The following is a 23,706-nucleotide window of genomic DNA, read 5'->3' on the forward strand; positions in this document are numbered from 1 at the left end:
TCTGAAATTACTCAGGGAAAGAAACCATAAAACCAATGTTTTTTTTATGGAGTTTGGGCTCAAGTTTCAACTCAACCTTTTGATAGCTGTTACAATGCTATCATTTCATGTACTTATCCAGGTTGTGATAGGAATACTGATTTTTACAGGATTACCTGCAGCATGCATCCTATAGTTCTCACACAACAGTCTAAATTTCTGAGGTAGCAGGCTGTTGCTCCTTTCTATGTTCCAATCCATGTAGGAAAGGATTACAAGCCAAACATGAGAACACAAACATGAGAATGATCCTTTTGAGATAAGTGGATCCAGCAGGGTCCATGAAGTTATCTAAGTGTGCAAACGTTGCAATCTTAGTCCCCAGAGCCTGGGGGTAGCTGTTCAGTAGGTGTTTGTCAGTGTGTTGTTTATTTGCCAACATTTTTCATGATAAAAGCATAAATAGTAAGACCCTATTTATCATTTGTGGTTTGGTGTATCCTTGCTTTATTTTAATTTGTTTCTTCAGAATGGAGGAGAGTTTAATTAAATGCATTGGGGATAGATGTTTATCCTGTGCTTTAAGATCAAATGTGTCCATCAGAAGAGCTTCTGCACCTGTCACTGTATATACTTCACTGACCAAACCCATTAACTATTTGTCTCATCAGAATGTTCCTTAGGAGCACCTTGCATGCAAAAATAAACATTAGAGAAATCCTGTTTGCTTTCATGATGAGTCTTTCTTTTCTTTTCCATATCCATCACTATCTCCTTTACCATTTTCTTGTGTCACCTTTAGGGCTAGTCATTCTCTTGGCATTCAGAAGGCCAGGTTTGAGTCCGTATGAACAGATCTGGCTCGTGCAGAAGAGAAATGTCACAAGTGGCATAGGATCCTCTTCAGGTCCAAACTGCCCAGCTGAAGTGACAGCCTGGAGCAAGCAAGGGATAGAGGAATCATTCCATGATTTCATGTTTCTGTATTCCTCCAGTTTGCAGATACTAAACTAAATTAAAATCTGGAGGTAAAATCCTCTGGTTTGTGTTCAGGGATCAGACTGGATGATCTTGCAGGGATCACTGGATGACTAATACCTTCTAGTTTTACCTTTCAAAATGTGTGAATCCAGCTCCTAGACAGGAGTATTCACACATTTTAAAAGGTAATTTTTCTTACCTTGGACACAAAAAATGGAATCTGCAGTAAAGCCACTCTGGTCTTTTCAAAAATAGAACAAATCTCAGCATACTGATATCAAGGGATAATGACTAACCTCCTAACAGGTCATCACACTTGCATTTTCCCTACTGTTGTAACAAGATGCATAAGCTTTCTAATCTCAGTTTAAATGAAAAACAGCTCTCTAGAAGCTGCTGGTTGGGTTTTGGTTTTATTTCATTGGAAAACTGATTTTTTACATTTTCTCCCTTCCACAGTTATGAAGAAATGGATTAGAATCTCAGTGGAAATGAGTTTGTGAAGAGGGCTATCACTGGGTCTCTCAGCACTGGTTGTAGTCTCATGGAGATCTGTAATGTTGTACAAAATGAGCAAACCCTGTTGTTGTTCCTGTATTACTGCATCTGGTATGTTCATAACATCATAAAACAGTTTAGCAGGATTTTTTACAGACACTAAAGTAAAATGTCTTTCCCTGCTTTCCAAAACAAAGCATGCATTTCCTCTTCTGTGGGCTTTTTTAAAGATTTAATGGAATTACACTGTGGTGTAGGTGAGATAGGAGAAAAGGAAGGGTTTGGCTTTTTGACTTTTTCCTCATTATTCTTGCTGCTTGGTTTTTTTGGGGGGTTGTTTGTTTGTTTGTTTTGTGTTTTTTGTTTGTTTGTTTTTTGTTTGTTTGTTTGTTTTTTGTTTTGTTTTGTTTTTTTGTTGTTTTTTAATAGCTAAACTACCGTTCAGCTTAATCTTAATTCTAAGATTCAATGCTAGACATTTTTCATCAGGATCATTACAGTATAGTCCTGATCTCTGTTAGCTCCCTCTTGAGATACACTATCAAAATACACATACTTTTATTCTCTGTGCCAAGCAAAAGGAGACTTGTATTTTACATTTACAATTATTCTTTACTGATAAGTTCTTAGAGAGAATTTACTCAGTCTGGGATGGCTAATCTTCTATGAAGAGGCAGCAATTGCTACAGAAATCTAGAAATGGCACTTTATGCCAGACTATCATGTGCTTACTCTGCTGCCTCTAAAGCTATCCTGCTGTTCCCACTCTGAAAGTCTTGTTCACAATGATGGTGGGTGACCATACTGAAATCTGAAGGATGACTCTACCCAGGGAATAATCCTTCTATATCAGTTGCTTGTGAGCACAGATCTTAAGCTAGATACCTGATACTTCATTAACACTGTTGCACGTCAAGCAATCAAAAAGCTTTTGCTGTCCCATGGTCAGCACTGTTCATACATTTTCTCAGGTATCTTTGGCTTCTCTCTCAGAGTTTGTAGTACTGTGTAATATATCTGAGAATATTTCCAGAATATTTCACCTTGTGGATAGGTGATTAAAAACCTGCTGCTCCTCACTCACCCCAGAGCCAAGACATACAAGAAGCAGCTGCAGGCTCAAAAGCATTTAAGTTGATCTAAAAATATGTACTACTTCTGATTCTGTACAGTGGGAGCTTCCCTGCCTCTGTGGCCTCTCATTACACTTTGGAGCACTGAATGGTGGTTTTGACCCAAAGCACCATTGGATTCTCTTGGGGCCAAGAGGCTGGGCTGGGTTGTTTACACTGATGTTGTGTAAAACTAGTGAACAGCCTGAGTGTTCACTCGCTGGTGAAAAGGCACAGCAAGAACTGCACAGAAGGCAAGATGTAGGCCAGTGACTGCTGTGACGTAAAGCTGGGGTCTGGGAGCAGCATTCTGCCAAGGACAAAGGCCAGGAACAAGTGCTGAGCCCTGCAGCTGGATGACCACAAGGCAGTAGTGTGTTCCACTCCTCATCCGACAGAAAGGACAAGCCACCAGCTGGGCTTACAAACCAGATGACAGACCAGCCATCCCAACAAGGGCTGATTGCAGCCAAAGGCATGGCTTGATGGTGACATTACCTTAGAAAGCTAATTGTCAACCCTCCCTAAGCTCAATGCTTGGTCTGGTAAATGTGCAGTGGCTGATCTGTCTATTCAGTCACCTGAACCTGGGGGCTGTTAACCAGTAACTGAAATGACCAGGACCTTCAGCATGCCATTCTCTCTCCAGAGGAATCTACTTCATTTTTTCCATCCTTGTCTTGTTAGAGGACTGTAATGGCTGTTGGGATCTTACATCCTTCTACTTCTGTGTTTTCAAAGTCCAGGGAAAAAATTTTGTGTTCTCTCTGGAGCTTGCTTTTATTGCCTTCATGTTTTCCAAATGTATTTGTGTATAAATTTGTTGAGTTGGTATTTTCATATGCTTTTTTAAAATTAGTTTTAGTTGAAGAGTAGACTTTTCAATGCTAGGCAGAGGGAGCACATTCTTATTTTCCATCAGGCTGCCCACATTACTCTTATTAGAAAACTGTGTGCACACATGCATCCTTCTTGTTAATGCCTCTTTTCTGAGAAAGGAACTTAGAAACCTCTGTATCTTCAAAGCCAGAGAATCTGTGGTATGTGGTCTTCTATCTGGCACAAAGCTGTCAGACCTTACCCAGCTGAAGCTGCTGGGCATCATGAGTTGAATTTTCAGCAGAAACCAGAAATTTTATTCATAGTGATTGTAATAAGATAGAACAACCATAAAGGTTGGTTGTGGTTTTTTTCCATCATGGTACAGTATTTACACTAATTACATTATTCTGAACTGACTTTTGAAACTTAATAAATTTGATCCATGAGAAAAAGTGTCTATAGTTACTATGATTACTTTTCTTGCAGTGCATTTTGAGATTACTCTGCAGCAGCACAGAGTGCTGCTGCATATGGACCACTAATCAAATTGCCTGATTAGGTGAAATTCTAGACTTTCAGCAAAGATTCCTCATGCCAATTGCAGTAATAATTATTACATCATTTCTGCTCAAGGGAATCACTCAAATGCTTCAGATATAATTTCATTTTTAAACTGACTGTATAATTAAATAATACAGTATAGCCAGCAGTAATCTTCCTCCGTATTTAAATGCAAATTTTACCAGTTAACAGCAGGAGCCATAGCATCTCTAATTGGTTGCAGCTAATAATATATTATGACTAAAAAAATGTTAGCATTAAAGTTATGAAGTCAAGCACTTAGAAGTTAGGCAGTATCAGCATTAGCATTGCCCAGACAACTTCCATTTCCCTGCCATTTGTTTAAATGCAAGTTACAGTGTTTGTGTACACAATCATTGTTCTTTTTCTCCTCTTAAGTCCACTGCCTCATTTAGTAAACTGGTAGTAATTGCAGCTTTCTTTTTATCTTCCTCGTAAACAGCATGGCTCCAGGTCTTGCTTAACTCAAATTATCCAAGCATTGCACAGAACACTTTCATTCCTTTCATCCTCTGTTTCTATTGTGCTTTTGCCACACCTGAACACTATATCCAACAGGGGTGTCAGGTTGCCTAACTCCTGTTTTTAGGGAGACAGGGAGTTTTAGGAACCCAGGCCCTTTTCATAGGAATGTAGGCTGTTGAAGTGATTAGTAAGATGTGGGGAAGGTAAAACTCATCTGAATGGATTGTGCAAACACAAGATGCTGAACAGGGAGATCCAGATTTAACTGGCAGGAATCCAGTGCAATTGCAATGGCAGGAATGTGTCTTCTGCAGGGCCACAAGAAAATAATTCATTTTCAACCACTTTTGTACAGTCAGATCTTAATCCCATTCTGTGTAAATAGTTGATAAACTCCCTTCTTTTCTTACAAAGTTGTCTAAAAATGCTCACCAAAAGCTTTGGAACATGTTTTTAACCAATTTTGCTATTACAAGTACCATACCACACATCATCATAGAATCATCATAGAACAGTTTGAGTTGGAAGGAACCTTAAATATCATCTTGTTCCAAATCCTCTGCCATGAGCAGGGACACTTTCCACTGGACCAGGTTGCTCAGTGCTCCATCCATCTTGGTCTCAGACACAACCATGGGTGGGACATCCACAGCTTCTATGGGGAACCTGTTCCAGTGCCTCACCACCTACACAGTAGAGGATTTTTTCTAGAATGTGATCTAAACATACTCTCTTTCAGTTGGAAGCCATTCCCCCTTGTCTTGTCACTACATGCTGCTGTAAATGCTCTCTCTTAGTGACGAATGCCCAGCTGTGCTGTAGAAGTGCTGAGCTCCTTGCATAGCACCCTGGATAGTTGGCTTGAAAACTCTGCTGAGAAAAGCTGGGCCAAACCTTGTTCAAGCAGCTTGCCCAACACCACATGTATTAATTACATCCTGAAGCAGTGACACAGGCCCCTTCTCTGAGGCTATATGCAAATTCTTTGACAAAGAGATAATCTTTCTTCCTTTCAACCTTCTGACAGCCCTATATACTGTCTTTTGCAAAAATTAGTTAAAGTTGCAAAAATTAGTTAAAGCTCTAGACAGATGAATTTTACTTAGCCAAACCTGAAATCATTGTCATTGAAGCCCCATCTTGTATACAAAAGAATGTAGGGTCCTGAAGTTTGGGGTTTACACTGAAAAATTATTTCTTTTGCCTTAAAATCTGCTAACATCTCCTGTGTTAAATCAAGGGGTATTACTCTGTATCTTTTACCTTTTTTGTAGTGACAAAAAGTTGTGAAACAGAAAAATCAGGATCCGGTCCTTTCCTTTGTGTCTTTAAAATGAGGATTTGCAATGACAAACAGTCTTGAAACAGAACTATTTCAGTGTTCATGACTTCAAATTTGAAGTCTTATTGATCTGCTTGTTTGCCACATCTCTTTATAAATTTATTTTTCAGAAGAACCCTGAAAGCCAGTTTCTACCATTAGAGCCATATTAACCAAAGAGGAATGATTGCAGTTACTGATTTAATTCATGGGTTGTAATATGTGGCAACCTGAATTTTTATTTTAAAGGCTCTCTGAGAGAAAGAGTTGTTTCTTGTTGATTGGTAAAGTAGCTAAGGCAGTAAAACCCTCTGTTCTACTGCATAATGATATTTCTGAGGGCATCACAGGGGCTATACCCTGTCTGGACCCTAGCAACCCCCAGGGAATTACCCACAGTGCCTGACAGCGAGACAGGAAATTCCTGTTAGCCAGCAGTTGCAAAGTCATTATTTCAGTTTGCACTTCTGAATGTTTTGGCTATTCCCAAATCCTGTTTTAGAGGCCTACATCTCTTCTTTAATTCCATAGACACACATTAATATCAGCAAGTATATAGCTCAATACACACTTGGACTTTCCATTTGATGTTGAATAATATCTTTTTAATCTACTAGATAATTTTTATTTTCTCTGAAATTGTATATGATGCATCTTGTTAGTAAGTAGAGTTAATATACCATAGGGAAAAACATGTTTATTAGTTGACTTAAAGATGCTGTATACTTTTTTAAAAGTGCATTTATGAAAAATTTGCATTTAAAATGATTTATTAAGGAAGAGGAACATTAACTATAGTAATGAAATTGATGTATCAATTAATTAATTGATTCATTCTGGTCACTAAAGGCCATATGCTATGGTTGATATAATTTGGCATAAAAATCCTCAATCTGCTTGGACATTTTTTAATACATCGGCAAGAATTTATCTGTAACTTTAAATACCTACTATGTTTTGCAAATCTGTAATAATGCCCTTTGGGTTCTTAAAATTAGTCTATCTCACCCTTTGCAACCTGGATTTTATTTACTGCAACAGGAAAAAAATGCAGCCCATTCTTCTTGATCTCTTTTTCAGACTAAAACAGATTATTCCAAGTAAGGAAATTTTTCTCTCAGAACTTTCTAACAGAGCTAAAAGTCAAAGTTGTCTGTAAGCTGGTGCTGAATTCAGTGATGCAGCTGATCCCTTATGTCTTATGTTCTTTATGTGGCTGAGGTCATTCTTTTTCTCAACTCTAGAAACTATGAACTTACATTTTTGACAGCCAGGAATTATAATGTTTTCAATATTGTTAAAAATGCAAGAAATGAAATACATATGCATGTATGTATGCCTCAGTTTGTAGGAGTGTGACAGAATCAATCATGAAGCAGGCTCATTTGGCAGTCAACATTACAGTAGTTTTCTAACTGATTCCATATATAATTAAGCCAAAGCAGCCCTTAATTGAAAAATATAAGGAGGCTTGTTTGTTGCATCATTTTAATATATTTAAATTACTTACTAGATTATAAAAAGATATATGTGAAGAAGACAAAATTATTCAAGCCCATATTCCAACTTGAGATTAGTGCCTGAAAAGTACATCAGTCTGATGCCTACTGACTTAATAATTTTATTCCATTACTTTATACTTTGACAAAGCGAGCCATGTGTTTACCATGCATACAATCAGTTTACAACCGAAAAGCATACAAAATATTTTTTTTAAATTATAGCAGGTAGGTGTGTTAATACATTCTAAAACCAAAGATTGTTTATCTTTAAATTGCCTGCTGAGAGATGAGAGCCAAAATAATTCTTTCTGACAGCCATTTCAGCTGAACATCGGTAAACTGTTTAGCTTGAGAAAAAATATTTGGAATATTCTAATTAGCATCTGAATTTCTGCAGTGATTTACAGTCAGCTGGAGTCGGACGTGGATACTGGATGAAGCCAGGTTGGTTCTGGCATGCACTGCAGCAGTGAGAAACAGGAGCCAAGACTGGCTTTTCAACAGATTACTCTGAAATCACAGAATTATAACTAAAACATCATTAGCCCAGTGATTTGTTTTGAAGCTGAGGCTGTGGCTGGTCCAGGTCTCACTGAAATGTTTTAGGATTTTTGCCACAGGTTTTGGGCAATTGGCTCTGTTTAAGTTCTGAACACATGAGAACTCTTTTACAATTACTGAGGCCCCTAAACATTTCAATTCAGTGTCTCTTAAATATTTAGGTACTGCTATCAGCAGAATAATTTTCAAGTCAAATTTCTTGATTTTATAACTGCCTGCTATTTACTTTATTATTTTTGGTGAACTACAATGACTCAGACTTGCGATGCCCTCTATTATGCAGACAACTGAATGCTCTCCTGCTTAGGGTTAGCCATGAAAGGACATTTATTTTTTAAAGTCATTCCACATGTTCCCATCCTTTGTTTGCACAGCTGTAAAAAAAGATAACTTAATGGAAATAATAGACTTTCAAACAAGACAGAATCATCTTCCAAGACAGCCATTTCACTTCCTTTGTGCTCCAGCAGCATCTATAGCTTTGTTATTGGCTTTCCTTGGGCTTCTGAAATGAAAATCAATATTTTCTTTATTATGTGGCATAGATTAGGTTTTGGGGTTGATGATACCTGCAGATCTGCACTATGTGAGTGCACTAAGTATATAATTTATTGACAGCTGGAAAGCCATTTTGGCATTACTACATTTTAACATTACTAATTGTCACCATGTTTCTCATGTGCTGTAAGACTGCAGGTGACCCTAAGGGAACAGGACTTTCACATGGAAGACAGCTGTGTAGATTTCTTATTAACTGTAAATGACAAGTTGTAAAGCATAGCTTGATAGAAAAATAATTCAATTTCTCTTCAAATACATAACTTTTCTGGAAGCAAAGAATGTGGGGTTTAGTAGCATGATTTTTAATTCATTGTTGAATAATTTCTTTCTAAGAAATCATCAAATCATTCTTCAATGTGGTCTACAGGTATGAAATAAAACAAGTTTAAATACACTCTAATCAAAGAGTTTAGCAGAATGAATGCTACTAAATGCAAGCAAATAGTATTTGGTGGAATGGGGTGAAACCATTGATAATTTTATAATATCTGCTCTCAAATGTGCATGGAGAAAATATCATAGCCCAAAGAACCAGTAGTCAGGAAAAATCAGTATCTGTAAAAAGACCACAGTCTTTGGATCTTCTTGTTATCCCAAACGATGGGAACAGTCTGACTCCATCCAGTTCTTTGAGCCTCACTGTGGCAAACATGATATGATCTTTTCATTTGATTTTCGTTAGACACATAGACTTTACTAATCACCTTTTTTTTTTCTTTTCTAATGTGGTGACAGTGATAGCAAACCTATCAGGAAATGTGTCAATTCAGATAAAAATTGCACGTAAATATTTCCTGATAATTTCCAGTCAGTGATGTATTGTGTTCTTATACTAATTTTATTTGCAATCTATTTGAGGCCTAAACAACCTGAGCACGTCTAATTGTGTACATAATATTCACACATTTCTATGTGCAGTGAATGTTGTTGTCTCAGGCACAGCTGTGTGAGGACAGGGCTGTGTGGAAGCTTGAATGGGGGTTTGAAATGTCATCTACTCCCTTCTCCTTCAGCAAATGCCTGCTGCCCATTCCTGCCCTGCTTCCACCTGCTGCTCTGTGCGTGCAGCCAGGTACTGCAGAGCGGCTGCTGTGCCCCAGCACTGCGGTCTGGCTCGGCAGCACCTCATGTGCTGTAACCATACTGTAATCTGCCCTCTTTGGGGAACAGGAATGGTGCTGCATGCCCCCACTGGGTAATAATTAGCATTGGCTCCATGATTCTCAGAAGGCTGATCAGTCAGCCAATTTATTATATTATACTTATTAAGAAACCCATCACCCTCACGGGCAGCCACTATACAGGTGGACCCAATTGGTCCTTGAATCCAAACACCATCACCAGTGGCCAATTAAGAAATCATCCTTTGGTAAACAAATCTCCATAACAGATTCCACATGTGCACAACAACAGGTGAAGCAAGTGAAGATAAGAATTGTTTCTCATTCTTTGATCTTTTCACAGCCTTCCCCAGGACAATGCCTGGGAAAGCTGTGTGTTGCTCTCTGTGGCCGGAGAGCTGCTGCCACACAGGAACTCCATGCTGCAGGCAAGCCCCACTGAGGGGCTGAGCAGATGTCCTTGAGCACAGTGTTCTATTAACTTATTTTTCCCCACGTAAGAAGAGGATTTGGGACTTAGACTGCTTAAAAATTCTGTGAGAGACTGTCAGCGCTCTCACAAAATTTTGTGGGAAGTGAGAGGTGATGTGATCTCCATAGCAAAGCCTGGGGATTCCAGATGTCATTTCCTGGCTTTGCATTCTTGGTTGCTCATGAGGTACCATGTTCAGTGCCAGGGCTGAGATCTTGTCCTTAACAATGTCTTCACAGGCCTGTTAGATACCAGGTACTATGAGTTCAGTGTTGCAAAATCTTCTTGACTTCTCAGAATAATTTGGTGCCTACTAATTTGGGTTAATGCAGGTTATTTACAAGCCAAAAGAGTGCTGCACCTCTTTTTCACCTCTGACTATTTTCATTGGAGTGGAAATCAATGATAGCAAATGCATAGAATTTTTTTGTCACAAAAAGATTGGCATCTTCAGGCATGTGTGACAATGTCCTTGTTATAAAGCCAAGCCCAGTTGTCTTTTCAAACATCAGCTTATCCAACATTTTTATGGTTTTTTTGTCATTAAATTTTTTTGGACAACATCTTTTTTCACTTGTGGATACTGCTTTTTTTTGTTGTTGTTCTCTTTAATTTACAGATGCAAAAATCCTTTTCATGCCTACTGCATATGTTTTGGACAGCTTCCATTATTTCACTCTTCAGACCCCAAGGAAAAGTTTAATTCTTTATATTTAATTCTTCTTTATATTTCTTACAAAGGAAGAACAGCTACTATGTCTATCAGTAGGCCATTGCCTCTCACCCATAGCAATAGGTAGAGATTGCTAGTAGCAATGTTCATTAAAGCATTTAAATTTGAATTATGTGATGAGAAATCACTGAACTTACAAAACCATCCACTGCCAATATCAATTAACTAATGAAAAGAACAGAAACTTTGCGTTGGCTATCAAGGAATTTTTTTTGGTCTTTTTTCAATCCAATCAGAAATTCTGGCTCATCTGTGTAAAAGCAAAGTTATAGAGAAAATTCTCTAAAAAAATTGGTAGAATAAACAGCAGGACTCATCTCCCATGGCCTGGCCAAAAGAATGGAATGCACATAGGTTATAAAGAAGTAGTGTGGGATTAACATGGATTACTTTGTTCTTCTGCATAGGCATGTTTGAGGGAAGGTGTGAGGTGTGGACAGCTCAGTTCTGTGTCCTGCATTGAAGAACACTCTCCAGGCAGATGGAAATACCACTGACATACTGGCAGCTCAAATAGCACCAAGATGATCTTGTAAAGTAGTTTGCTCATTTTCAGTACTTTAAATTTTTACAACAGCATTTTTTGAGAGGACTAGATCAAAGACCAACTGGTATCACTGAGCAGACACTCAGAACTATGACTACAATAGAAAGAAATTAGGTTAAGTGTTCTGACAAAAGCATATGTTGTTGGATTGCTTGAAGACAGAATTTGATATATCTGTCAATTAAAATCAGAGTATGCTGGCATAAAACCAGAAGATTTCTTTGTTCTCTTGCACCTCCTTTGATTGGCTGGGTGATAGAACACAAAGATCTAGCCTTGATGTACTGTAACTCAAATATTAACAGAAGTGATAACATTTCTGAAGAAGATATGAGTAAGAAGAACTATTATTTTAATATAAAATCTCAGCACAGTGGCCTTTAAACATAACTATGAGAACACTAGGACCAGACTTACATTTAGAGGAAGCTGGGTCTGGGGAAGGACTTCAAAAGCTCCTCTAGGCCAACCTCATAAAGGTGATGCCAGATTCAATATGGCCTAAATTGTTCTAGGATATTTAATTAATCTGTACTAAATAACCTCTGATGTTAAAGATCTCATATGACCTCACCTGACTTCCCAGGCACTCTCTTCTACTCTTCCTGCTGTTAGGAAGTTTTTCTTACTGTCTAGCACCAATCTTTTATGTATAAAATTTGCTTTTATGTAAACTTTTTTTCCTCCATACTTAAAACTGACTTTACCACAATGCTGGTGGGGAGGTAGGAGAAATAAATTAAGTGATTTTTGGGGTATAAAAAGCACTTTGTGTGGGTGCACCTTTTTCTGGCAAAGCTGAGTTTTGCACTACTGTTTTTGTATTTCTCAGAGACTAGAATGGTCTCTTCCAGATAAAAAATTGGCACAAATTGGCACAGCTGCACTTGCAAACCATTGTCAAAACAAATCTTATCTAAGTAGCCATTCAAGCAGTGTCAAGGCTTTGTAGTTTTGGATTCACATGAACATTAAGATGTAATTAACTTGAGAGAAGTTCTTGTCTATTGTCTCATGAGAGTTGAGAGTGGCCAGCCCCTTTTACATAAGTTCTTCCATAGGGACAATGACCCAGGGACTTTCTTGAGCATTATTTCAAGTACAAATGTGTTAAGATGTTAAATATATACCCAATTCTAAAGTTTCCACGACATTCAGCGTATCAGGAGGAAGGTACTCTGGACAGAGACCCTGATGCAGAGGCAAATTGTAGTCACAAATTTCACAAAGATATTTCTGACCAGCCCCAGATCCATCAGGATTTGGGAAAATTGGAATTCTTCCTGTGAATGCCATGTTTCCAGCTTCAGTTCTGTCTGAAGGGTTTTCTAGACAAGACTGATGATGGGGGTGTGGTTACTTAGCAGAAAGGCAATTTTAACTCCTGATTCTGCTGTTCAGTGGCTGAGAGTCTTCACGTCTGTGTCCATACCTGCATGTTTTGTGTAATGACACGCAGAGTTTCAGAGCAGCTGTTTGTATTTCAAAACAAGATGTTTATATTTCTACTTCACTCTGCCCATTACATGTGGGGCAGATACATTCCTTCTTCTGTGGGTTTTCAGAAGTACTTTGTATCTGGATATCTTTGTGTCCACACAGAGAATAAAGAATGAAGGAAATGCAGGGAGATGTCCATTACACTGACATTGAGAGTATATATTTCCCTTCTCACCCTAGTCTAAGCTGAATCCATTAAATCATAATGATGCACATGTTCAGCAATTTTTCAGTAGCTGCTGAGAGATGCTTGTGTTTTCTGAGACTGAATGTTATTGTCTCACCATGTGACATTTGAACGCTGCACTAGTCCACATTTTCCATCTCTTTTTTTCAAATTCTGGGAATGTTTCTGAAGGTCTTAATGTTGTGAGAGCTCACAGACCTTGATTATTCAACTCAGGAGACCTTTGGGTTATGGCTCTAATATTTCAGAAAATATTCATTGGTTTGCTTTTGTCTTCTCCCTGGAGCATTTACTATCACCAGAGCAGAGATCTGGAAACTGACAACACCACCTGGAACTAAGACCCTACCAAACTCTATGAAAGAGTATTTAAACACTTTTTAAGGGTTTAAAATTAAGAATTTTCTGCTTGGAGGCCATGAGAGAGTTCTGTTGATTTGTAATCTAGTTGTGCTCTTTTTTTAAAGTGTTTTGACATATCTTCAGCTAGTATAAATGAGCATCATCAGTGAAAAAGAAGAGATTCTTAAAATGTCTTGAAAATTTGGCCATTTAGCAATGAAGGTTTTAAGCCAAAAAAAAAAAAAAAACCAAAACCAAATAACAAAAAAGCTAAACTAAACCAAAACATAACCAGCTGTGTTCCTCCTGGCTTTGTATCTAGTGGGTGTTGAGCTATTCTAAAAGTACTATAGGCTAATTATTTTAGAGTTTGGAGATCTTCTTACAGTATTATACTATTTTTGGTAGGTTGAGGCTATCCGTTTCAGACAGCACTGGCATTTAGGTACCTGTGTTATCCATGACCCTTCCTCAGCGCAGGACAGACTTAAGTAAGATATGTCTCAGCTTTAAGGATCTAAAAATAACAGATGGGATCCATCTGCCTGCCGTGCATAGGCAGGAAGCAGCCTGCTCCCTTCAGCTACTTGATGTTATCTTCACCCTCAGGATGTTATCTGACTTTTCCTTAAGAAACAAAAATAGTTTTGGAGAAACAAGACCTTGAAAATACCTTGCAGTATTTGTAGAGCTTCTGTAACTTACTTCCAGTGACTTTATTAGGATGAATTTTGTGTGTTATCCGGTGCTTGATTTGGTAGCCAGTATTCCCTGTGTGCTTGATAATGGCTTCATGCAGTAGCATATCTGAAAAAGTAATTTTTACTTTATGTTGTAATTTCAGGAAACCAATTCAGTTTCCAAGTTGTTCTTTTTTGACAGGTATTGATGGAATGGGTGAGGAGCAGCTGAGGCGTCAATGGCATCAATACCCACCGAAGTTGTAGGTGTGTTTTTAGGTTATCTGTTACTGAGTGAATGTTACAGTATCGCAGCCTGTATAACACTATTCCAAGCCTTGTAGAAGAACTCTTTGCTACTGTTACTTGTTCTTGACTGACAAGTACAGCCAGCATGAGCTAGGGTTATTTGTGCAGCTGGAGCCAGTCCAGGTACCCTTACTCATTGAAAAACAAACTTCTACAGTGTCCATGGAGTTTCTGAAACACTAAATAACTAGTAAAATACTAGTAGAGGGTTGCTGTTTGCATCATTCTAGTGATGCATCACTGTCAAAATGTTCTCCTAGCATTACCTTGCCATCCTGGTGTTTCACTCTCTTGCCACCTCCTGATTGTAACTGAAGTGTGGCACACTATTGTTCTATTTCTGAAACACTAAAAAAGTGCAATAAACTGGTTTCTCCACAAAGCATTAATAAAAATTTAAAACTATAAACATGTAAAAAAACCCACAAAAAAATGCTAACATATTTTCATTTTTTATGTTTCATTTTAGTCTTGGAACTGAACCAGGTGGTTATTCCCACTTACGGAACTGTGCCAGACCAACAAAACCTTCATACTCCTGAATGGGTGGGTACCTGTTACTTTAACTGTGAATACCTGTAAAATTTCCTCTTGTAGGTATGCAACAGTCCAGTAGCTGTTCCAGGAGACTAGCATACCTTTGCATTTGCATCACATGCAGTTCATTTTTGTGATGAAATCTGAGTTGCTGTTATCCCCATTTCCCTAAAGGTACCTGAAGTAATTGACTCGGATCTGAAAGTACAGGTTGTCACAGGCACTGGACTCAATTATAAGTGACCCATATAGACTCACTATAAGCTGATATATACCCATACACCTCCTCTCCCTATGTAATTTTGTTTCACAAATGTATAGGATTTCTTTGTGTGTATAAAGAATAAATAGTTCTGAACACACCCTACATATAAACACACATACCCAAGAAAGCTCTAAGAAGGCTTGGAGACACCAAGAAATTCCTTACTCCAGAGACTGAACTGACAAGAAAAAGAAAGACCTGGAGTTGTCCATTCCCTTTGTCCAAAGTGCAAGGTTCCCAGCTCACCTAAGATTTTCTGCAGCTAGCAGGCTTCTGGCTCTAGCTCAAGAACTCCTGACTCAGATCTCAGAGGAAAACCAATATCCAAAGTAACTGGAAATAAGTTGCCTTCTGGGAGGTGGACAGCCTCTACTCCCCTGACCCTGTGTGTCACAGCAAGGTGTTCACTGAAGCTGTTTAAACATTCTTGAAGCATGAGGAGCAACCAAGAGCTTCTATTTCCCAAGTGAATGCCTAGACTTGGATGCTATAAAAATTCTTCTTAGGGTTTCCTTGTGGTTCATTGCTTTTTTTAACATATTTTTATGAAGTGAAATAGCATCAAAACAGCTAGAATGTAGTATACCTTGTGGTTAGAACAGTCTCCTCTGAACAGTCTTGGTAGAATTTATTTTTTTTTCTACTGAAAATTGGTGGTCAAAATCGATTTTTATTTTTGGTTACTCATGTTTACCAGAACTTGTAGTTTCTTCTCAGTTTTAGAAGTATCTCTGCACTGCTCCTTCTGTGTCAAGTCCTCCTTGTTGATTTAGATAGTTTCATTGGGTTGGAGGAAACAGCAAGATAAAATTGACATCTGCTGAACCTCTACTAAATGCATTAGGGCTAATTGTAGCTAGAAACAGAAATTGAAGAGGAAGCCTGACTTGAAACAGTTGAATAGAAGGGAAGTACTGTGCCTTTTGTCTAAACTTAGATCATGCGTTGCAGCCAGAAGTATTCTGGAAATTTTATTTAATTCTGCAAGTTCTTCTGAGGAGCCAAAACTAAGTAAATTATTGGCTAATAGAAACAGTCCTGTTCTTCTTATGGTGCTTTCTCTAATTACAGGATCATATGCTAAGTTTGCCACAAAATCCCTGCCTCATTTGGCACACGAATAGGACAATTATCTCCAAAACTCCAAAAATCTGTGAGGATATTGTTTGTGGTACTTCATAAAACTTTAAATGTGGCAGGAAATTGCAGCAAAAGAATGAAAGGCTCTTACCACTAGAAAAACTGAGTTTGGTCCTAGATAATTGGACAACCCCTTCTAAAGGATTTTTGTGCAAGACTTGTAAAGTTGCAGCCAGATTTTCTTTTTCCCGAGTGCCAAAGAAGAAGATCCATGGCCCTGTTTTCATTTGCAAGAGAGTGACATGTGGACCTGGAACTGAGTGTATTGCTCTTTGAAGACAGAGAATTGCTGAGCTCTCTGGAAAGATGTCACTGTCCTGCTGTAACTCCAAATTTAGGAGACAGTGAACAGGTTTTGGCATAGATGTTTAGATGCCTTATGACCATTAAAATGAGAGTTATACTGTTGCTTTCTCTCCTGGGGGATCTTTTAAAATTAAGTTTCACAACATTTGTGAAACACTGAGATTCTGTGAAGAGAATATCAAAGGCATAGTCAAAAAGAAATCCCTATTTTAAGCATTTGAGCTATTTAGATGAGATGTAACAAAACAAAAACAAAACCAACAAAACACCCAATGAATAAACAACCAAAAACAAAAAAAAACCCTCATCAGACATTACATGAAGATAATAATAAGGAGTATTCCATAGCTACTACAAGGAGCATAGAAATATGGCATGTGATGTGATGGTACAATTTAATAATGTTTCATAAACAATGTGTGAAAGACAAAACTGCACAGACAGCATTAATTCAAGGTTTTTCCAGCTCATGTTTCATTTTGCAGCTTATCTGCTTTATAGGTAGGTAATTTGAATTGGCACGTAACAATAAGATTTTTTTTTTAAAGTGAGTATCTGCAGAGAGAAGTTTAACTTCTTCAAACTTTCTATTACTGCTGCCCCTCACATACAATTTCTTCTGCAAAAAGGCTTCTGGGAAGTTCAAAAGAGGGAATTTCCCAGCTCTTGCATCCAACAAAGATGGGAGTTGCTGAAAAGCATGTTTTCAGTGAGCATTTTCTTCCTTTTCTTTAAACGTAAGGCCATTTGGTCTCTCTCTAATCAGGAGTGACTGGAATTCCTCCTGCAGCCAGCAGCAGCCTGACGCTCAGACAGGAAGTCAAGTGGGTGTCTGCTCCAAACTTAGCTCAGGGGACAAAGCATCCCAATGCCTGGCCAGTTACCAGCTGCTTTTGCTGACAGAAATGCATGACTGTAGTGACACCCCATATTTTTTTCTACTTCTCTTTAGTCTCAGTTTATTTCAGTTTGTTACATAGCTGAAATTCCTTTGCATGTTGAGGAAATGAAAAAAAAAATTCTTCTGATTAAGTGCTTGCTAATATTCACATTATTGCTAAAAAGAGAATGAAAACAGTCCTCTGTTGTTATTAAAATATATGAATAATAAAGGAAAATGTTAAAGGCTCAGCAGTTTTATGACCCCCTGGAGACAGACCAGCATTATTTTGCAATATGCAAATAAACTTATATCTTCCAGTACGATCTTATATATTATATATGTATCAATATAATCCAGAAATAAATGCTTGTGTTGGTCTTAATGTCAGCAAGTTGTCTCTACTGGTTGCTCAGAATCTAAAGCTATAAAAAATCTTTTTATGTGGCTGTGATAGTAACAAGAACTTAGTATTTCTGTAATATTTTCTTCAGATGATCTCAAAGTCCTTTATAAATAATTATGTTTCCTGTGTAGTTTGTTTTCTTTTTATTTACTTGTTTTAAAGTTTCCTGAGCAGACAGAGAGAAATAACTGTGTTCCTAATTAGGCACTCTGAAATTTTCCCCTTCATAAAACCCACAACTGAAGTGCAACATGTGCCTGTCTCTGTGCCTCAGTGGGAGGATTTTTTGCAGGTGCCTATCAGCAGAGGCAATGTTACATAGGCTCTGCTCTGCTCTCTTCTTTCCCAGTATGATTTATTCACTGGCATGCTGCAGGATGCTATTTTGAAGCATATCTGAAAATTATGTGAGGTTGCAGACAAGTAGTTTATCCCTCCAGTAATGATTGCATTTGGCACTATTTCCAGTCACACCAAAGGCTCTTGCAGGCAAAATAAAGCACTTCTTTCATCTTTCCAGATAGATAAATCATTCCTGCGGAATCTCTTGTTATTTAAAAAATCCAGCTTACAATACTGTGCTTGTTCAGGGTATAGCAAACAATAAATAGCTGCAATTCCTGTGCACATATTTTCTTCATGCTTGTCTCTGTGCTGCCCATCCCACCATTATTCCCACTGAATATTCAACTATATTATGCCTAGAGAAGCCTGAAAAAGTGAGGCAGGTTTCTTGCAAGTGCAACCATTTTTTCTCCCTGGAACACGGCTGCTGCGGAAAGGAGCTTTCCACCTGCATGCTCTCCTTGAATACTGCAGGCATCGCGTGTAGCCATGGCTACAGGAGCAGCTCTCAGAGAGGCACGGCAGCTCCCCTCGGGTGCCAGCGAGCCTGGTTGCACTTGTGGAGGGCACACAGAATTCTCCCTCCTGATGAACTCTGGGTCAAGGGGCTGAGGAGACTTTCCATGGTGTGGGCATTTGAAGCCAAAACAGTTCCCTCAGCCTTCTGTGCCGGGGCAAGCTTGTCTTCCTCTCCCACTTGCCCCTTTTCCAAGTGCTGCTGTGTCCGGGGTCTGGGGGAGCCGGTGCTGCTGGCTGGTGATGGTGTGTGCTGGATTACCAGAGGGCAGTAAGCTCCTCATGCCTCTGCCACAGGGGTGGCCACAGGGGAACACGCTCAGGGAGTAGGGAGATAAGGTGTGTAAGGGAAGGGGGTGCATGGCAGAGGGCTGCTTATGACCAGCGCCTTCAGTTGAGTGCACCAGTGCAGCGGGATCCCAACCCACAGCCTGGCTGTGCATCTGCTGGCAGCGAGGGCCCGAGGGGGGCTGTGGAAAAGGCATTTGGTGCTGAGGAAGTGGTGTCTGCATTACACGCATTTCTGGGCTTTTCCTTGCCACAGGCTCCTCCCTGGAGTGAAGAGCCTGTGATGCTCACAGGACCTGTTCCGAACTGAGACACAGAGGTACAGCCACACCGCTGCCTCTGGGCTAACCCATAGAAGTGTAACCTCCGTGTTACATAAACTTTATTTGTGGCCAGGTCTTTCTTGCCTTCAGATTCCTTCTATTAAAAAAGCAACTGATAGTGCCCTGGTAGGCAAGCAGTTGGTTTTACAGCACTTGGGCAGTTATTAAAGGCTGCAGATTTTGTGCTAAGTATAATTACTATTTCACAGCTAAATAGATATATATTTTTTTTTATTACTGGTGTTAATCAGTATTAACCTGCTGTCCATTAGAGTATTATTAAAACATTAGAGTGCACAACTGATTGCCTCCGTCAGTACTTAAAAACATGTTTATGCCAAAGCTAAAAAATTAAATAGTGCAGTAAATAGTCCTGTGTTTTAGAAGAGGTGCCAATGGGCCTGTTCATTATAATTTGCTACTGATACTAAAAAAAACTATGTATTGAAATTTCAGCCCCATTAATTTGTCTATGCATGCAAGCTTGTGTGCATTGCTATGATAGCAACATTTGTAAAACCTGTCAAATAATATTACATATTAAAAAAAGTCCCAAAACAAACATTGTCTCAAAGGAATGCTAACTTCAAAGTACACTACATCTTTTTGGTTTCCAGTCCTGTTTATCCCTGGGTACTTATGTTGAATAATATATGATTTTTCATTACCAGCTATCCAGTAGGGATTACAAAATACACCACACATGTAAGTTAATGTGGCTGTTTGGAAACTTGGCTATTACCTTCTCTTTTACATTTTAATTCTTAATTTTGATTGAGCAATACTTAATTTATTATGAGCTACATAACTATCCATTTGTGTGGGTCTAAATCTTGATCTATTAAGTAATCAGGCTTCATGAGCCAATTTTTTATTATTTAATTGATGTATAAAGTGTCTATGGAAAGGTCAACTGAACATTGCCCTTGTAATTAAATCAATGGAGATTACATATAAAAAGTTAGCTCCATAAGTATAAATTTCTGTGTATCTGGATTCATGCAGTCCAATATTTACTAATCTTTCAGCTATATTCAATTTATATGCACACAGTGTGTGAAAGAGAGAGATGAAGGTGTATGTATACAATAACAGTTATACACACATGTGACTGACAACACTTATGTAAGTAAATTTATCAGAATGCTGGTTTAACAGGCAGATTTTATTATAAAAATTTTTTTATAACTATTGTATATATAGTTTTTAATATAATAAATTATTTTTGATAATCCACTATTATTGATAATTGCTTGTTTGTTTTTTAAGCTTAAAAAAGACTACATTTAAAGGAAAACTACTTAGTGAAATCATGCAAACACAAATTACCATCAAATCTTCTATCAAAACTTGATTTGATGTTTGCTCTTTTCCATATCTTTCTTCTCTGTCCTGAGGACAGGTCATATCAGAAAATGTGCTAAAAGCTGTAGTGAAAAAACAGTAAAAGCTATTAGTACTTTTATGCTTTCAAGTGCTTGACTTTCAGAACTAAAGTGCATGTCTTATTATAATGATGTTTCTAAGATTCCAAAGAGGAAAAAGCCCAGATACAAGATCTTGTGCTTTATGCAGTGGCAACCCTTCCCCTGTTATATATTACCACAGGATCTGGGCCCTGTGTTTCCACACTGCAGCACAGACACTCTAGCCCATGATGTGATGTGACCCAGCCTGCTGGGGTCCCAGGGCAGAGCAGCAGCTCCTGGGCTGGGCTCTGTGCCTGCTACTCAGGCACCTCCCAGGCTGTGTCCCACAGGGGCTGTTGGCTCTTGTTGGTGCTTTCCTCCCAACAGCAAGTCTTGTCAACATGAAATCATCATGGTTATGTTTTAAATGAGATTGGAAATTACAGCAGCAAGGCTGTGTTTTACACCTGCGACTGGTCCTCAGCAGGAGGAAAGCTTGTCACAGCCAATTCTGATTTCTTGATAGGACAATGCCAACTTCATCTCTCAAGAATTTAGAAATTTACACCTGTGACTTGCTTTGGCTGATAGAGATACTCGGTGTCATTGTGGTCTGGTGGCATCATCTGGAAATTTAATGCCTTTTTTTTCCTAAAACTTTATTCACAATATGCAATTGTATGTTGATTTGGTGACTGCCTAGGTAGTCTCTAAATCCCGTCCCAGGCTGTGAAACTAACATGCAGAATGTGTGTATACTGGCCATATGTGTATGTGTGTCAGCAGCTGCTTGCTGTCAGATTTGTCACAAATCCCAACACACAGGTGGCATTCAAAGAAAACTGTTCTATTCAAGAATCTGCTCAGACTTTTGAAGCAACTAAGTCAACAGGACCTCTTTGCATCAGGTCCTAGCCTTTGCACATGCAACATAAAAAAATTGAGTTTAAACTCCCCTGAGTTTATTTAAAATATGAAATTTTGTCATAATTACAGGGAGATATATCTTGATCACCTGTTTTGTCTCAGCCAATAAACAGTTACAAAATAATCTACAGGGAGAGGTTTTGCAAAAACAAAAAAAAACAAAAACAAAACAAAACAAACAAAAAAAAATAAAAAAAAATAAAAGAAAAATTTGTTTTGGAAAAACTGGCACGTGGCTCCTAAAACACTATACACTCCCTGGAACTTGGGTGTTCCTGACTGCAGACTGACATTCTTCTCGGTTCTTCACAGTTGAAGAACAACCATTTCAGGCTGCATTGCTGGGGTTTCTCACACCATAACCACATTTCCATGGCCTTTCTGTGGACCAGACATCCTAGAGCTCCAAAACCTGACCTGGCATGTCTCACAACATTTGGTCTGAACTGACAGGGAAATTCCAGGCATGGAACATCTGGAAATCATTGACACATCCACAGCAAATGCAAGAGATTATTCTGTGTCATTTTTCCTGACCTGATCCTAGCTTGGCCTACCCTCCATTCCCATGCAGCTGGAGGCCAAGGCTCCTCTGTAGTTCTGTGTGGGAGCCTTGCCAGCTTTGGAGATGTTCCTGTCTCTAATGCCATGCTGAGTCCCACTTCAGGCTTTCAGCATCTGTCAACTTCAGTGGCACCGCCTCCATTAACAGCATGGACGGGTTTGGCCAAGTACCTGAAAAGTTGGTGCACATTGCATAGCATGATTCAGATAACATTACAGCTGTATATTACCTGAAAGGAGGGGGTTGGTAATGTGTGATATTGCCCCCAGAGTACTCAAAGAAACTACAAAATCATTATTCAAGCATTCAGGTTTCCCTGTCACCAAAGTATCTGTATCATTTCGCACATGAAATAACACATTAAGATGTTATTAGTGGATATGACAATCTATCCTACTTTCCTCTAGGGACTAGATAATGGCTTATGGATATATTAAAACTTTTGATTTTGACGTCTGTTATAACATGATAGATGTGTGGCACACAACAATGTGGTTTTGCTTGCTGAGTTGTTGCAGATAAAACGAGAAATAAATCCACATAATATGTGTCTGTTTGGAGATCTCATCTCTGCTCTGACCATGTTCTTTGTTCTCTTGGCAGCAGTGGGTTTAAGTATAAGCACGCACAAAGCTACTGCTACTGCTTTTATTTGTTGGTTTTTTTTGTTGTTTTTTTTTTTAGTAATTGCAGAGATGCTTACATTTGTTCAGGTAAGAGAACAGATGGGAATGCACTAATTCTGAGACTCCCATCAGGCAACAACAATCTTGTAGACAAACTATCTAATGATATGTCCATGATGGTGTACAAATTACTAGACAGATGTGTTATTTGGTACTGATGCTGCATCCCAGAGCTTCTCTCATTATGGAAAGCTAATGTACCATTTTTAAAGAAGAACGTTTGATCAAGGTTCTGTTGATTTGATGTCATGCAGAGACCTGACAAATTCCTCTGGATAATTTCTTTCTCTTCATTTTACTCTGTGCACCTTTGTCATTTTGGGCTTTCTGTTACACAAGGCTGATAATATTGGATTTCTATTTTTCCTGAAATACTGTGTAAAGGGAAGCAAGTAAGTAACTAGCAAGTAAAGATCTTCATATTAACCTATGCCATTTGCCTTTCAGGTGGATTTTGATGATAAGCCTGACTCCTTGTTCTTCAAAGATGGGCGGCGAAGAATTGACTTTGTTTTGGTGTATGAAGATGAAAGTAAAAAAATTGCTCATAAGAGGAGTGATCGTAAAAAGCAAAAGGTAAGTTATTTTTCATATATTGGGTGTTAGAGCTGTGGGCAGAAAGGACAGTGCCCTCACCCAGAATAGCAATTGCTTTGTCTTATCCTCAGAGTACTCTTGGGAGCTGGGTGACTGAAGCCCATCAAACTGAGCAGAGAACAGGGCTTGAGCTGCAAGATTGCTGTGTAGATGGGCAGAGCACTGCACATTGCCTCTGTCAGTGTATGCTTGGTGACCTCAGAGCATCCTCCTGGGAGGCCACCTTTCAGAAGGTGTGAGC

General features: G+C 38.7%; 1 protein-coding gene across 3 annotated transcripts in view; it reads left to right on the forward strand.

Annotated features, from left to right (window-relative positions):
• The window catches only part of ANO6 (anoctamin 6), a 69,970-nt gene that overhangs the window by 11,980 nt on the left and 34,284 nt on the right, over positions 1-23,706 (forward strand). For 2 of the 3 annotated variants that reach the window (XM_021547411.2, XM_021547415.2), the window contains exons 2-3: positions 14,745-14,821; positions 23,316-23,444. In XM_021547411.2, the coding sequence (XP_021403086.2) occupies positions 14,745-14,821; positions 23,316-23,444 (206 nt within the window). Of the gene's footprint in view, positions 1-14,168; positions 14,234-14,744; positions 14,822-23,315; positions 23,445-23,706 lie in introns of all 3 variants that reach the window. The other variant, XM_077783485.1, reaches the window with a different exon arrangement.

The sequence above is a fragment of the Lonchura striata genome, chromosome 5 (genome assembly GCF_046129695.1).
Source record: "Lonchura striata isolate bLonStr1 chromosome 5, bLonStr1.mat, whole genome shotgun sequence".
NCBI lineage: Eukaryota > Metazoa > Chordata > Aves > Passeriformes > Estrildidae > Lonchura > Lonchura striata.